At 36.3% G+C, this 17,679-nt stretch overlaps 3 protein-coding genes across 3 annotated transcripts; all 3 read right to left on the bottom strand.

The window, feature by feature from the left end:
* Positions 1 to 3,669: 3,669 nt before the first annotated feature.
* Positions 3,670 to 4,969, bottom strand: LOC148065785 (claudin-4-like). The gene has a single exon (XM_087807219.1). The coding sequence runs from the start codon at positions 4,784 to 4,786 to the stop codon at positions 3,842 to 3,844; it is 945 nt and encodes a 314-aa protein (XP_087663345.1). The 5' UTR covers positions 4,787 to 4,969; the 3' UTR covers positions 3,670 to 3,841.
* Positions 4,970 to 9,116: 4,147 nt separating this feature from the next.
* LOC148065784 (claudin-4-like) lies at positions 9,117 to 11,018 on the bottom strand. The gene has a single exon (XM_087807285.1). The coding sequence runs from the start codon at positions 10,950 to 10,952 to the stop codon at positions 10,392 to 10,394; it is 561 nt and encodes a 186-aa protein (XP_087663411.1). The 5' UTR covers positions 10,953 to 11,018; the 3' UTR covers positions 9,117 to 10,391.
* Positions 11,019 to 14,468: 3,450 nt separating this feature from the next.
* Positions 14,469 to 15,101, bottom strand: LOC148065783 (claudin-like protein ZF-A89). Its single transcript, XM_087806813.1, has one exon. The coding sequence runs from the start codon at positions 15,099 to 15,101 to the stop codon at positions 14,469 to 14,471; it is 633 nt and encodes a 210-aa protein (XP_087662939.1).
* Positions 15,102 to 17,679: the final 2,578 nt, after the last annotated feature.

Below are 17,679 nucleotides of genomic sequence, written 5' to 3'. Positions count from 1 at the left end.
TGAAAACACACCAGCAACAGTTGTTGAAACGTACCAGCAACAGTTGTTTAAAACACACCAGCGACAGTTGTTTAAAACACACCAGCAACAGTTGTTGAAAACATACCAGCAACAGTTGTTAGAAACACACCAGCAACAGTTGTTGATAACACACCAGCAACAGTTGTTTAAAACACACCAGCAACAGTTGTTGATAACATACCAGCAACAGTTGTTAAAAACACACCAGCAACAGTTGTTGATAACACACCAGCAACAGTTGTTGAAAACATAGCAGCAACAGTTGTTGAAAACATAGCAGCAACAGTTGTTGAAAACACACCAGCGACAGTTGTTGAAAACACACCAGCAACAGTTGTTTAAATCACACCAGCAACAGTTGTTGAAAACACACCAGCGACAGTTGTTTAAAACACACCAGCGACAGATGTTTAAAACACACCAGCGACAGTTGTTGAAAACACACCAGCAACAGTTGTTGAAAACACACCAGCAACAGTTGTTGAAAACACACCAGCGACAGATGTTGAAAACACACCAGCAACAGTTGTTGAAAACACACCAGCAACAGTTGTTGAAAACACACCAGCGACAGATGTTTAAAACACACCAGCGACAGTTGTTGAAAACACACCAGCAACAGTTGTTGAAAACACACCAGCGACAGTTGTTTAAAACACACCAGCGACAGATGTTTAAAACACACCAGCGACAGTTGTTGAAAACACACCAGCAACAGTTGTTGAAAACACACCAGCGACAGTTGTTGAAAACACACCAGCAACAGTTGTGAAAACACACCAGCAACAGTTGTTGAAAACACACGAGTGACAGTTGTTGAAAACACACCAGCAACAGTTGTTGAAGACATACCAGCGACAGTTGTTGAAAACACACCAGCGACAGTTGTTGAAAACACACCAGCGACAGTTGTTGGAAACACACCAGCAACAGTTGTTGAAAACATACCAGCAACAGTTGTTGACAACACACCAGCAACAGTTGTTGAAAACATACCAGCAACAGTTGTTGACAACACACCAGCGACATTTGTTTAAAACACACCAGCAACAGCTGTTGAAAACATACCAGCAACAGTTGTTGAAAACATACCAGCAACAGTTGTTGACAACACACCAGCGACAGTTGTTTAAAACACACCAGCAACAACAGCACAATGGTGTTTATTTAGCAGATTAATCCAATGAATTCAATAAATGTTAACACTGCTCTTTTGGTCTGACTTTGATCTGTTAGCATGACCATTACTTTTGTTTGATGCTTCTTTTTCCTTATTGTTCACTGAAAATTGTTACGAGGCGATAAGTTTCTGACTTTAGCTAGAACTGTTATCAGCTAGCTAAACTAGCACTGTTATCAGCTAGGTAAACTAGCACTGTTATCAGCTAGCTTAACTAGCACTGTTATCATCTAGCTAAGATAGCACTGTTATCAGCTAGCTTAACTAGAACTGTTATCAGCTAGCTTAACTAGCACTTTTATCATCTAGCTATGATAGCACTGTTATCAGCTAGCTTAACTAGCACTTTTATCATCTAGCTAAGATAGCACTGTTATCAGCTAGCTTAACTAGAACTGTTATCAGCTAGCTTAACTAGCACTTTTATCATCTAGCTAAGCTAGCACTGTTATCAGCTAGCTTAACTAGCACTTTTGTCATCTAGCTAAGATAGTACTGTTATCAGCTAGCTTAACTAGCACGTTTATCATCTAGCTAAGATAGCACTGTTATCAGCTAGCTTAACTAGCACTTTTATCATCTAGCTAAGATAGCACTGTTATCAGCTAGCTTAACTAGCACTTTTATCATCTAGCTATGATAGCACTGTTATCAGCTAGCTTAACTAGAACTGTTATCAGCTAGCTTAACTAGCACTTGTATCATCTAGCTAAGCTAGCACTGTTATCAGCTAGCTTAACTAGCACTTTTGTCATCTAGCTAAGATAGTACTGTTATCAGCTAGCTTAACTAGCACGTTTATCATCTAGCTAAGATAGCACTGTTATCAGCTAGCTTAACTAGCACTTTTATCATCTAGCTAAGATAGCACTGTTATCAGCTAGCTTAACTAGCACTTTTATCATCTAGCTAAGATAGCACTGTTATCAGCTAGCTTAACTAGAACTGTTATCAGCTAGCTTAACTAGCACTTTTATCATCTAGCTCAGCTAGCACTGTTATCAGCTAGCTTAACTAGAACTGTTATCAGCTAGCTTAACTAGCACTTTTATCATCTAGCTAAGATAGCACTGTTATCAGCTAGCTTAGCTAGCACTTTTATCATCTAGCTAAGATAGCACTGTTATCAGCTAGCTTAACTAGCACTTTTATCATCTAGCTAAGATAGCACTGTTATCAGCTAGCTTAACTAGAACTGTTATCAGCTAGCTTAACTAGCACTTTTATCATCTAGCTTAGCTAGCACTGTTATCAGCTAGCTTAATTAGCTATCAAGTTTAAATTATAGTTTACACTTTCCTTCTTTTCTTATGTTTTTAATACAGAAAAAAAGCAACAGGGTGTTAGTAATATTTATCAAGTAACAAACATGACTTAAATTCATAATAAACCTAATATATGTATGACCTAAACCTCTGTAATAATTTAAATGTATATATGACTTCATAGTACATACAATCTTTAAATTCTTAATTTTGAACAAATATGTGTTAATTTGTTGGACAAATTGTTCATAATCTTGAAGGTAAACATTAAAGTATAAATTTATATTAACGCCTGCAGTGAAACATGCATTAAGTAAGTATTAATCATTTGAAATACATTTTCACAACAAGACACAAGTGTTATTTTTCACAAACCACTGTTGTGACTACACAAGTCAACAATGTTCACACAACTGTTGTGACTACACTAGTCAACAATGTTCACACAACTGTTGTGACTACACAAGTCAACAATGTTCACACAACTGTTGTGACTACACAAGTCAACAATGTTCACACAACTGTGGTGACTACACAAGTCAACAATGTTCACACAACTGTTGTGACTACACAAGTCAACAATGTTCATAACACAACTTAGGTGACTACACAAGTCAACAATGTTCACACAACTGTTGTGACTACACAAGTCAACAAAGTTCACACAACTGTTGTGACTACACAAGTCAACAATGTTCACACAACTGTTGTGACTACACAAGTCAACAATATTCGTCAGTATCGTCGTGTCCGTCCTCGACTCAGTGAATCAAAACAAATGATTCTTGAGAACTTTTTCTCCTCTTGACGTCACAACTTTAAATACTCGTCCAGTACTATTCTGTTCAACACACGCATCAGTGGTATTTTAACGTCGTTATACATCGACAGATTATTCAAATGATTGAAGCACGTGTTGTTATTTTCAAAGTGTAAATATTGACGTGTTCATGTAAATGAAGTTGAAACTGCCACACACGCTTGATAGTATTCCAGTAACAAAACACCGTCAGGATAACGACTGTCGTTTGAATATTCAAACGACAGAAACTCCACTCGAACCCTTTAGCAAACAATCGGACGACGTCTCTGTGGCTCGAGTCTCTGTCGAACCCGTTTGTCCGGTGAGTCGCAGGAAGAGGAAGTAGTTCGTCGAGAATCTCGAGGGTCACACGTGTGACAAGAATTCAACATGTTCTCGAGTCGAATCACGTTTGTTTATTCCAAATAAAAAACAGTTTAAAGTGACATTCATGGTTACAGTGGATCACAGAGTACAGTTCAGTGCAGAGAGATTTCAACTTCATTAAAGATTCCTTCGTTTGTTTAAAGTGTAGCCACTAGCTCGTCCTTCACTCGCAAGAGTCTGTTTGTGTCAAATGTATGTCCTGGTCGGGTTGGACGAGGCGTCCTCGCTCTCGCTCCGACCCGGATCCTTGTCCTGGTCCCTCTCCTGGTCCGCCCGCTGCAGCTGGGACTTGGTGGAGAGGGGCTCGCTCGCCTCGGACTTCACCGACTCCGGCCTCTTCATCTGGGACTTGTGGGACCAAGAGTTCTCCGAGTCCTGCCCGAGGTCCGGCTGGTCCTCCCACGGGGGTCTCTTGGAGACCGGGTCCTGGCTCCGGGCCCGGACCGGACCCACCGCCGGCGGTCGGGCTCCGGCCGGCGTCCTGCCGCGACCAGGAGTGGAGCCGTCGGACGAGCGGACCACCAGGTAGCGCACGGACGGGCTCTTGTCCTGGTCCTGGGCTTTCAGGGGGCACGCGGAGTTGATGAACAGGCCGCCCCCCAGGATGAGCAGGATGGACGCCCCCCAGCCGATGTAGAGGCACGCTCCCAGCTCCCTCCTCTGGGCGTCGATGGAGGCGCTGTAGAACTTCCTGACCACGGCGCTGGCGGCCCAGGAGGTGGGGATCAGGCACAGGACCCCCGTGGCGATCAGCACCGCCCCCGCCGCCACCGCCACCTTCCCCTTGGCCGCGGCCCCCTCGCCGTCCATGAAGCGGGTGCACTTCCCCCCGATGAAGGCCATGACCAGGCCGGCGGCGCCCGTGACGATGGCGAGGACGGTGAGGGCGCGGGCCGCCTGCAGGTCGGACCCCAGGGCCAGCATGGAGTCGTAGGGTTTGCACTGGATCTGGCCCGTGCTCTGGGCCACGCAGGTCATCCAGATGCCCTCCCAGATCTTCTGCGAGGTGACGATGGTGCTGCCCACGAAGGCGGTGACCCGCCACATGGGCAGGATGCAGCAGACGAGGACGCCGAACCAGCCCAGCAGGCAGAGGGCGCTGGCGAGCATCTGCATCCCCAGAGACGCCATGGCGGCGCGGAAGTGTCGGTTTTTGGTCCTGGACGGTCGCTGGATCTGGTCTCGACCCGAACCCTTGTCACATTTCTGCTGCTGGAATGTCGACGGTCAGACCTCCATGTCTCTCCTCCTCCTCACTCTCTCCTCCTCTTCTCTCTGCCTCCTGGCTCACCTGAGCGACTACCTGAGCGACTACCTGAGCGGCTACTGCAGGTGCAGACGCGCCACACCTTCTCTTTAGGGGAAGAAGAGGCGGAGGAAGACAGGATGTTGCCGTGACGACGTGACATCACCGTCCGGCCCCTCATTATGTTTGTGCCGAAACCGTTGGCAGGACGAGCGACTGGACTCTTGTTGTCTGACCCAGAAAAATGGATTGATGGGAGAAAACAATAGACGTGATTCATGAGCTCGAGTCACGTGACGCTGCAGGTTTTTTTTAGTTTGATCTTCAGCAATAATTCACCACAACATAGTCCGTTTATCCCTTTATTATATTTATAGTCCAGTTAGTTTTTTTTTTGTTATCACTGATCAATACTTAAAATAACTATTAATGACTTTTGTATTGTATTTAACCTTCTTTTATAATATAATTTGATGTAATTATGATCTTATAGGCTCACTTTAATGTACGGTTCTCTTATTTTATTACATTTTATTTTAAGTATTCATTTGTTTATTCTCAGTTAAATGTGTGCCTCTCTAATTTTATTGTATTATACTTTAAATATCTTGTGTTATTTTATTCATATTTTTTCTTTATGATCACAAATTATTTTATTTTATTGTATTTAATTATTTAATTGTGTTGAGTTATTAATTTTATATGATCACTTTAATGAACAATTATTGTATTTAATTTAATCATTTAATTGTGTTGAGTTATTCATTTTATATGATCACTTTAATGAACAATTATTGTATTTAATTTAATCATTTAATTGTGTTGAGTTATTCTATTTATATAATCACTTTAATTAACAATTATTGTATTTAATTTAATCATTTAATTGTGTTGAGTTATTAATTTTATATGATCACTTTAATGAACAATTATTGTATTTAATTTAATCATTTAATTGTGTTGAGTTATTCATTTTATATGATCACTTTAATTAACAATTATTGTATTTAATTTAATCATTTAATTGTGTTGAATTATTCATTTTATATGATCACTTTAATTAACAATTATTGTATTTAATTTAATCATTTAATTGTGTTGAGTTATTCATTTTATATGATCACTTTAATTAACAATTATTTTATTTTATTGTATTTAATTTAATTATTTAATTGTATTGAATTATTAATTTTATATGATCACCTTAATGTAAAAGTCTCTTATTTTATTTTATTTTATTAATTAATTTTATTCAGTTATTCATATTTTTCATGCGGAATTTTAAGTCCTTTAATTTAATTTTATTGTATTTAATTCTATTTTATTGAATAATTCGTTTTAAATGCTTTATTTACTGTGTAATTAATTTGGTATTTTATTGTATCTCGTTTAATTGTCTACTTTTATTACATTTTCATTTTATTTGCTAATTCTTATGTAAAAGTCTCTAATTTAATTTAATTTAGTTTGATTTTATTAAATTATTCATATTTTTACACTGTATTTACTGCACAATTATTTTATTTTATTTTTTAATACTAATGAATTATTTAACTTTATTTTATACTTGTTTTCTCACGTCAATGTAAAAGTATCTTCTTTTATCTTATTGTATTCGATTCATCTCTCATTATATATACTTGTTTATTTCATTTATTCTATTTAATTTTACTGTCAACACAAACAAACATAGTTTGTTCTTTTAAAAGAAGTTTTCACACAAAAGAGTAAAAATGAAAAACGACCTGATCAGCCATGAAAAGAAGAACATCTGCCAGTAACACAATCCGTTGTGTGTCTAAACGCACAGAACACGGCTATTGTACACAAGAACTGGTTTGACTGACACTATTTCACTGGAAGGCGCCGAACATGTTTGTTAACCTAAAACAAAGCAATAAAAAACAAAAAAGACTCTCAAGCGTCTCGACGACGATTATTTAAAGTCTAAAATAATCTCTTGTATAAAAAAAAAGTGCAACAATAACTTCTGACGTCAAACCGGTTCAACAGGAATTCAAATCATACGTGATCAACAAAACATTTCACATGAAACTCAAGAACAAAAACACAACTGATACTTCTGTGAATAGAAACACAACGTAGAAGATTGTGTTGCAGGAGTATCTAAAGTTGTACTCGAGGACTCCTAGTGGTAGTTTTGAGCAGAATCAAGGTTGTCTGTGTTTATTTGGCTCTTTGGTTGTTGTTTTTTTTACAGAAATGTTTGTTAATTTACTCAAACACAATCACTTTACTCACGTGAAACACCTGGCTAATGCTATTAGCATGCTATCTTCTTTCAGTGTATGCCCAGCTATCATGCAGTGCTAAGTTACTATAAAATGCTAAGCTAAATTGCAATGCTATGCTACAATACAATGCTCATCTACCATGCAATGCTAAGCTAAATTGCAATGCTATGCTACAATACAATGCTCATCTACCATGCAATGCTAAATTACAATGCAATGCTAAGCTACAATGCAATGCTAAGCTAAATTGCAATGCTAAGCTAGCATGAAATGCTATGCTAACATACAATGTTTAGCTACCAAAAAAACACTAAGCTACAAAACAATGCTATGCTAACATTTAATGTTAAGCTTAGGTGCAATGAAATGCTACGATGCAATGCAAAGCTACCATCCAACGCTTAGCTACTATACAATGCCAAGCTAAATTGTGATGATATACTACTATGCAATGCTAAGCTACTATGGATTGCTAACCTAACATGCAATGCTAAGCTATGAGGTCTAAAGCATGTTCCTACATTTATATATTTGTGCAAAAAAGTTAGCTAAACCGATTTTTTTTATAGTGAACACATTAAAACAATTGAGATAAGGTGTGTAAATACTTTTTAATATTATATGCTACCTTATAGTGCTAAGCTATCATGCAATGCTAGGCTCCTACTCAATGCTAAGCTATCATGCAATGCTATGCTACTTCTCAATGCTAAGCTATCATGCAATGCTAGGTTACTACTCAATTCTAGGCTACTACTCAATGCTAAGCTATCATGCAATGCTAGGCTACTACTCAGTGCTAAGCTATCATGCAATGTTAGGCTACTACTCAATGCTAAGCTATCATGCAATGCTATGCTACTACTCAATGCTAAGCTAGCATGTAATGCTAGGCTACTACTCAATGCTCAGCTATCATGCAATGCTATGCTACTACTCAATGCTAAGCTAGCATGCAATGCTAGGCTACTACTCAGTGCTAAGCTATCATGCAAATCTAGGCTACTACTCAATTTTAAGATATCATGCAATGCTAGGCTACTACTCAATGCTAAGCTATCATGCAATGCTAGGCTAATACTCAACGTTAAGCTATCATGCAATGCTAGGGTACTACTCAATGCTAAGCTATCATGCAATTCAAACTCAAGACAAACCCCAACTGTGTAGATCAACCAACAGTTAGTGTTGTTATGAGTATATTTTCATTGAGATCTTGTCCAAGATAAATAATATCATGAGATAAAGACGGAAGAGATTAAAACCTTCGACAAACGTTTGCTAACGTATGTCTGTTTATTCTTTTCTCTGACAACAAACACCAGCCGTTCAGATCCAGTGATGAAAGGTTTGATGAAAGGTTGGTCGTCCATGTTTCAAGAACCTTCACCAAAAGTGAAAAAAGGTGCTTTAAAACAAAATAATATTCAATTTAAAAAAAGTTGCTTTAATGAAAAAAACGATTTCAAAACTATTTTAAGTCAACACTATTTTTTTCAATTAAAAAAAAACATTTTTATTTCAATTTAATTGAAGTAAAACTTTGAAAAAGAGATTCTAAATTGTTTATACTTCAAAACTATTTTTATTTAATTAAAAACTTTGTATAAACTATTTGCACTCCACTTTCACTTTATTAAGAATAAAAGTCTTAAAAACTGTTTTTACTTTACAATTTTCACTATAATATAAAAAACATCAACTTCAAGACTAAATAAATGCTGAATTATTAAGACTTTTGCTTTTAATTTCATTTAATCCACACATTTATTTCCACATGAGGTTATATTTTCTTCTTTTTTTTTTGTTTGGTTTCAAAGTAAAAATAAAAATAAATTCTAGTAAAAGTTTCCTCTTTGAACACCTTTTTTTTTTTTAAAGATATGACTTTTTACCCACAAAATTGACAAATTTGCCACTTTTAGCTTGTTTTAAAATGACCAAAGTAATTCAACAAGGATCAATTTGTACAAAAATACACAACTTTATTAGTACCCTGTTGTACAAATACATCTTCAACTACTTCATTTAATCGTCGTCACATTTGTTGGATTTCAAAAATCGTTTGATTTTCACAAGAAAAACTAAGAAGTACTTCGATCGTCACGAGTCTCAGGATTCGTTGGCAAAAATAGTGCAAATAAATTCAATTATATTGTAATAAAAATCACATCATTTTGACCCTAAACACGTTCAAAGTCTTCTTCGATGAAAAATATTGAATTTTTTCTTGTATTATTGGAATAAGAAAATCAAACTTTACGTGTAAAGAATGATTAATTTAAAAATTCAATTTATAAAAATTATTTTTATCAAATGAAAGAAAATTAAACCTATTTAATACATGAAATAGTTCTAATTATTATCAAAAGTATTATATTACAAAAGTATTAAACCAATGTTTAATTGAAAAAAACATTTCAATAGAACAAATTAGGTTTAAATGTTAAATTAAATCATTCAATATTTTTGATTTTTTTCCATAAAGTTAATTTCTAATCCAGTTATTTTTAATCCTCAACAGGTTCAAAGTTATTCAATAACTTTTAATTATTGGAATGTAATTCTCAAAATGGGTAAAAATTATAATTCATGTTGAACATTTTTCTTCTTTGAATATAGAGAATATTTAATTACAAAAACTCAATGTTTGTGAAACAAAAAACAAGGTTTCAATAAAACAAATTAAGTTTAAATGTTAAATTAAATCATTCAATTTTCTTTTATAAAGTTAATTTCTAATCCAGTTATTTTTAATCCTAATCCACAGGTTCAAAGTCTTCTTCAATAACTTTTAATTATTGGAATTTAATTCTCAAACTGGGTAAAAAAAACTATAATTAATGCTGAACATTGAATATAGAAAATATTTAATTACAAAAATTAAATGTTTGCGAGAAAAAAACAAGGTTTCAATAGAACAAATTAAGTTTAAATGTTAAATTAAATCATTCAATTTTCTTTTATAAAGTTCATTTCTAATCCAGTTATTTTTAATCCTAATCCACAGGTTCAAAGTCTTCTTCAATAAATTTTAATTATTGGAATTTAATTCTCAAACTGGGTAAAAAAAAACTATAATTAATGCTGAACATTGAATATAGAAAATATTTAATTACAAAAATAAAATGTTTGCGAAAAAACAAAACAAGGTTTCGATAGAAAAAAAAGTTGAAATGTTAATATTTATATATTCCATCGTCTCTACTTCACGTTCGGAGTCTCTTGCTGTTGCTCAGCATCTGTAGCTGCTGCACAGGACTCCCCCGCCCAGGACCAGGAGGGCCCCGGAGGTCCAGCCCACGTAGATGGAGGCCCCCAGCTCGCCGCGCCGCTCCTCCGTGGGCAGCGGGTTGTAGAAGCCGCTGATGATGCTGTGAGCCGACCAGCTGACCGGCACGATGAGCAGCAGCCCCGCCGCCACGAACGCCACGCCGGCCGACAGCCCGATCTGCGCCTTGGTGCGGCCCTCGCGCCGCAGGAAGTTGGTGCATCGGCCCCCGACCACCGCCAGCCCGATGGCGACGACGCCGACCCCGATGGAGACGCAGACCAGCGCCCGCGAGGCCTGCAGCTCCTGAGGCAGAGCCAGCAGCGAGTCGTAGGCCTTGCACTGCGAGTGGCCCGTGCTCTGGATCACGCAGTTCATCCACAGACCCTCCCAGAAGACCTGGGCCGTCACGATGTTGGCGCCGATGAACGCCGTCACCTTCCAGGCGGGCAGGGCGCACACCAGGATGGTGCCCAGGAAGCCCAGCGTGGCCAAGGAGATCCCCACGATCGGAGTCCAGCCCATGTTCTGGAGGAGAAGAAAAAACCTCGGGAGTCGAGTGTTGTGAGTCGCAGGAGGGACGAGGGTTGGGACTGAAAGATTGCGGATCAGGTTTCTCGCTTGTCCGGATTCCCCGTCGCCGAACCGGTCCATCCGCAGACAACTGTCACTCAAAGAAACAACACGGTTCGAGAAAGATTCAATGAAGTTTCAAGTCTTTGTGTCGTCAAAGAACCTGTGAAATCATATGAAAGAACCTCAAGTCAAATCAAAAATACATTTTCTAGATTCAATCTTTCTTTATTCAGGGTCTTTTAGATTCAACGTAAAAGTGTTTGTACAATAGTTCCATCTTTCCAGACTAATACAGTCGAGCACAGAGCCGCTCGCTCGTCACATGATCGTCTGCTCGTCGCATGATTGGCTGGAAGTTTGATCCAGTAGCTCTGGGCTCTGTTGGTAATGTCTGGTGACTCTGTTATTGTTTTAAAAACAAAAACTACTTCTAAACTATTATTGTATCAATAAAGACTACTTTTAAATTATGTTTATTTTAATTAAAAACATACTTCTGAAATATTTTTATTTCAATTAAAAAACTACTTCTAAACGATTTGAATTCAATTAAAAATCGACTTATCTATTTTTTTTCAATTAAGAAAATACTTATAGTCTATTGTGTATAATTAAAAAAAATACTTCTTAACTATTTTTATTTCAATTAAAAAACTACTTCTAAACTATTTTTATTTCAATTTAAAAAAATTGTTCTAAACGATTTGAATTCAATTAAAAATCTACTTATCTATTTTTATTTCAATTAAGAAAATACTTATAAACTATTGTGTATAATTAAAAAAAACTACTTCTAAACTATTATTATATCAATAAAGACTACTTTTAAACTATTTTTATTTCAATTAAAAAACTACTTCTAAACGATTTGAATTCAATTAAAAATCGACTTATCTATTTTTATTTAAATTAAGATAATACTTATAGTCTATTGTGAATAATTTAAAAAAAATACTTCTAAACTATTTTTATTTCAATTAAAAAACTACTTCTAAACTATTTGAATTCAATTAAAAATCTCCTTATCTATTTTTATTTAAATTAAGATAATACTTATAGTCTATTGTGTATAATTAAAAAAAATACTTCTAAACTATTTTTATTTAAATTAAAAAACTACTTCTAAACTATTTTTATTTCAATTAAAAAACTACTTCTAAACTATTTTTATTTCAATTTAAAAAAATTGTTCTAAACGATTTGAATTCAATTAAAAATCTACTTATCTATTTTTATTTCAATTAAGAAAATACTTCTAAACTATTGTGTATAATTAAAAAAAATACTTCTAAACTATTATTATATCAATAAAGACTACTTTTAAACTATGTTTATTTTAATTAAACAACTACTTCACCTAAAAAACTACTTCTAAACGAATTGAATTCAATTAAAAATACTTCTTAACTATTTTTGTATCAATAAAAAAGTACTTATTCAATAAAAAAAATGATTGTAAAAATACCAACATTTTTATATTGAATTAAAAAAGACTACAAATAAAAATATATATATTGAGTCTAAAACATTCTTTAATTATTGTATTGGAATTACAAAATGTATTTATTGTTATTTAATTATTAAATAACAATAAATAAATCTTTCAATAAAAGCCATTTTAAAATGAATGTATTATAATTAAATCAATAAATGCTTAAAATCCTCGTTTTAAATGTTATTTTCAATGTTGGAATAAAAGTTCATAAAGTAAAAGCTTATTTTTCTTTTAAATTCAAATCTAAATGAAGCACTTCTTTAAATACTAGTTTAAACTTATTTATTTTGAAGGAGTGAGATTTTTAAATTGGTAAAAGCAAGTTTAACAGATGATGATTCATGTTTTTGTGACCAAAAAAGAAGATGTTAGTTTAAATACAAGGTGTCAAAGTCAACCATTATTAAGATAAATCAAAATAATAATGAACGCACAACACAAACACACCTGTTACAGTTTAGTTTTATTAAAAATAAACGTCCACTAATGTCAAATCAAACTTCATGAAGTGACGAGAAAAAGGTTAAATTCCTGTCGAAACTGAAACGACAACAGAAAAAGCTCTTATTCACTCAAAGGTTTCCAGAAGTTCTTGTACAAACACTCGTGAAGTAACTGGTGAAGCAACAAATCTCTTCAGTCACTCGTAAACTATGAACCTCCGTGAGAGCGATGGACCCTCAAGTGTTTTACTGCAGGATTATCAAGCGGCTCTGGTTCCTAGAAGATCTCCACAGAGTTGACGTTCGTGCTGAAGGACGCATTCAAACTGTTGAAATTTACTTTTTTGCCTTTTTTCAATGGTTGTAAATGAGCAGATTTAAGTGAAAGTTGAGCTTTTAAATGTTGTTGAAGGATAAGATTTGATGAAAGTATTTCAAACAGGAAAGATCAACTCAAGCTAAACATTTGTAAAAGAAAATTTAACTAGTTTTAATGCAAGTAAACTTCTCTTGAACTCCATGTAGCATTTCTGAGCTAATGCTAACCGCTAGCTAACATTTTGACACCTGATGTAACTTGATCTAGATTTTTGCCCGTTTAAGAAACTAGCTTCACATGTTAGCCACATTACAGTAGCATAGCTTTTGAAAGACCAGGACCAGACAAGGTTTAAAATGAATTAAAAACTTTAATAAAATCTTAAAAGCGGTCAAATGACTAAAAAGAGAACGTGTTGTTTTCATACAAAAGTCAAGCTACCTTTTTAGCAACTGAAGCCACCATGTTGTTTTATGTCTTGGTTTCAATGGAAGCAAGTGTCTAGCGCAACGTTTAATTTACAATGTTGACCCTTAAAAAACAGTTGACCAGTTTTTTCTAATAAAATTTTTCATTTGGGGATTCCATTGTCTGTATTTTTTAAAGATCAGTTTTGATAAAAATCAAAAAAAAAGTCTAATTTAAATACAATGTCAGTGATTATGAAATTGTCAAACAAAACAAATTAAAGGCATGTTGACCTTTTAACTGAAGCCTCCATTTTTGTTTGGATCAAGTGTTAATTGAAGTTAATGTAGCTTGAAGTCCAAGTAGCATTTCTATGCTACTGCTAACAGCTAGCTATCCATTAGCCTGCTTCACAACTAGTTTAACTTAAACCAGGTTATTGCTTCTGCAGTAGTTCACACTGGTTTACATTTAAAACTGTTAAGTAGCTACCCATGTTACCAATATTCAGCTAGCATAGCTATTGAGATCCAAAGACGGTGCTAGAGTTAAAAACTTCAATACATTAAAAACAGTCAAAAACTTTAAGATAAACATGAAAGTGTTGGACATGAACAAAGTTAAAGCTATGCTAACCATTTTAGTCTGGATATTTAGATTTAGACCCTTCAAGTTGCAACATTTAAAAACTAGCTTCCCATGTTAGCAACCTAGCATAGCTATTGCACCACAATAAACAGAGACGTGTTAAAATGAGTTAAAAACTTTAATAAAGCGTTAAAAGCAGGTTAAATAAAAGGTCAGACGTAAGCGCGCTCACTGGCTGCCGAGCGTGGAGCCGAGTATTTGGCGGAATATCTGTCGTCCTTGTTCCTCCGGCACTGGCAGCAGAGAAGACCTCCTCCCACCACCAGGAGTCCTGCAGACCCCCAGCCGATGAACAAGCAGGCGCCCAGCTCCCTCCTCTGAGCGTCGCCGAGGATGGGGTTGTAGAAGTTCCTGATGACCTCGTGTGCAGACCAGGACACGGGGATCAGACACAGAACGCCTCCCACCACCAGGAAGACTCCGGCCACCAGGGCCACCCTGCTCTTGGCCATCCCGTCCTCCATGCAGTTGGTGCACTTCCCTCCGGCGAAGGCCAGGAACATTCCCATGAGCACCAGCAGGATGGAGATGATGGTGAGGGCCCGGGCGGCCTGCAGGTCTCGAGGAAGAGCCAGCATGGAGTCGTAGACCTTGCACTGCATCTGCCCGGTGCTCTGCTTCACACAGGTCATCCACAGACCTTCCCAGTAGGTCTGAGCCGTCACGATGTTGTTCCCGATGAACGCCGACACCTTCCACATGGGCAGAGCGCACGTGATGATGGCGCCCAGGAAGCCCACGGCGCTCAGGAACACCCCGAAGATCTGGAGACCGGCAGACGGCATGATGGTGGCTGGAGCTGGTGCTGGTGCTGGTGCTGGTGTTGGTGTTGGTGTTGGAGCTGGTGTTGGAGCTGGTGTTGGAGCTGAGAGAGTCTGGAGACGCCGGAGCTTCACGCTCGGCTTTCACTTCCTGGACGAGTCTCAGCGAGCCTCCTGATTGGTCCTCGGCTCGTCAATGGAATTGACAACACCTGAGCTCCTGTCAATCATCAGAGACTCGAGTGTCAGAAGAACTTCACAGACACTTGTTACAATTTAAACATGAAGTCACTGTTTTTTACATTTAAATTAATAATCAATTGTGTCTTTACACAAGAAATAAAACACAATATTAACAACTATTATCTTTATATGTTTATTTTATGAATGTTAATCATCCAGTTTTAAATCCAAAATCAGTTTTAAATTCTTAATATTTAGGCTTTAAATGTGTCTTTGTATCTAATAATGAATGTCTTCACTGTTTCAATAACTACATATAAAAAGGAACTTTAAAACTTTTATTTCAAAGTCTAAAAAAACTGTGTGTTGCATAAAAATAACATTTAAGAATAGAATATAATGTGTTTATTGTCAAAGTGCAGTTGCTGGACAACAATACAAATATCATTTAGAAAAGAAAAAAATATACATACGTTAATATATGAATATATAAAAAATATACAATAGAAAAATGAACTTTGATAAATGAACAAAATAATAAAAGGAATGGAAAACAACAGATATGTTCAATATAAATATATATATATATATAAAGATCAGTGAATAAAATTAAACAAATGACAAATGTTTAAAATGAAAAAACTAAATATTTTATTTATTTTTTTCTCTGTTAATCTACATAACAATTATTTTGTGTGTTTAAATTGTCGTTATGAGTGTGAAGAGAGAAATTCCTCTAAATATCTGTTAAAATACTTAATAAGGAATATCTGCAGAATTTCATTTTTAAGATATTAAGATGAAAATCATCAAATTGGTTGATTTTCCGACTCATGTTTGTGGAGGTTTTGTTCCAGTGAAGCGACTCAGTCTCTAGTGGAAGATGAAGGACAGACATGGATGAGTTTAACAAAAATGATGGTTTAGTCAATTATGCAGAAGTCAGAGACAAACTTACTTGAACACGGCGCTAGCAAAAGAGAGATCTAGCAACAGAGAGATCTATTAACAGAGAGATCTATCAACAGAGAGATCTATTAACAGAGAGATCTATCAACAGAGAGATCTATCAACAGAGAGATCTAGCAACAGAGAGATCTAGCAAAAGAGAGATCTATCAACAGAGAGATCTATCAACAGAGAGATCTATCAACAGAGAGATCTAGCAACAGAGAGATCTAGCAAAAGAGAGATCTATCAACAGAGAGATCTAGCAAAAGAGAGATCTATCAACAGAGCGATCTATCAACAGAGAGATCTAGCAACAGAGAGATCTATCAACAGAGAGATCTAGCAACAGAGAGATCTAGCAACAGAGAGATCTATCAACAGAGAGATCTATCAACAGACAGATCTAGCAACAGAGAGATCTATCAACAGAGAGATCTATCAACAGAGAGATCTAGCAACAGAGAGATCTAGCAACAGAGAGATCTAGCAACAGAGAGATCTATCAACAGAGAGATCTAGCAACAGAGAGATCTAGCAACAGAGAGATCTATCAACAGAGAGATCTATCAACAGACAGATCTAGCAACATAGAGATCTATCAACAGAGAGATCTATCAACAGAGAGATCTATCAACAAAGAGATCTAGCAACAGACAGATCTAGCAACAGAGAGATCTATCAACAAAGAGATCTAGCAACAGACAGATCTAGCAACAGAGAGATCTATCAACAGAGAGATCTATCAACAGAGAGATCTATCAAAAGACAGATCTAGCAACAGAGAGATCTATCAACAGAGAGATCTAGCAACAGAGAGATCTAGCAACAAAGAGATCTAGCAACAGAGAGATCTATCAACAGAGAGATCTATCAACAGAGAGATCTATCAACAGACAGATCTAGCAACAGAGAGATCTATCAACAGAGAGATCTAGCAACAGAGAGATCTAGCAACAGACAGATCTAGCAACAGAGGGATCTATCAACAGAGAGATCTAGCAACAGAGAGATCTAGCAACAGAGAGATCTATCAACAGAGAGATCTAGCAACAGAGAGATCTATCAACAGAGAGATCTAGCAACAGAGAGATCTAGCAACAGAGAGATCTATCAACAGAGAGATCTAGCAACAGAGAGATCTAGCAACAGACAGATCTATCAACAGAGAGATATATCAACAGAGAGATCTAGCAACAGAGAGATCTAGCAACAAAGAGATCTAGCAACAGAGAGATCTATCAACAGAGAGATCTATCAACAGAGAGATCTATCAACAGACAGATCTAGCAACAGAGAGATCTATCAACAGAGAGATCTAGCAACAGAGAGATCTAGCAACAGACAGATCTAGCAACAGAGAGATCTATCAACAGAGAGATCTAGCAACAGAGAGATCTATCAACAGAGAGATCTAGCAACAGAGAGATCTAGCAACAGAGAGATCTATCAACAGAGAGATCTAGCAACA

Source organism: Callionymus lyra, chromosome 14 (genome assembly GCF_982586985.1).
Source record: "Callionymus lyra chromosome 14, fCalLyr1.hap1.1, whole genome shotgun sequence".
In the NCBI taxonomy this organism is placed as follows: Eukaryota; Metazoa; Chordata; class Actinopteri; order Syngnathiformes; family Callionymidae; genus Callionymus; species Callionymus lyra.
This window is presented reverse-complemented; position numbering and strand designations above follow the sequence as displayed.

Coding starts and splice junctions, on each gene's coding strand:
- LOC148065785 (XM_087807219.1), bottom strand. CDS start 4,786: ATGGCGTCTCTGGGGATGCAGATGCTCGCCAGCGCCCTCTGCCTGCTG.
- LOC148065784 (XM_087807285.1), bottom strand. CDS start 10,952: ATGGGCTGGACTCCGATCGTGGGGATCTCCTTGGCCACGCTGGGCTTC.
- LOC148065783 (XM_087806813.1), bottom strand. CDS start 15,101: ATGCCGTCTGCCGGTCTCCAGATCTTCGGGGTGTTCCTGAGCGCCGTG.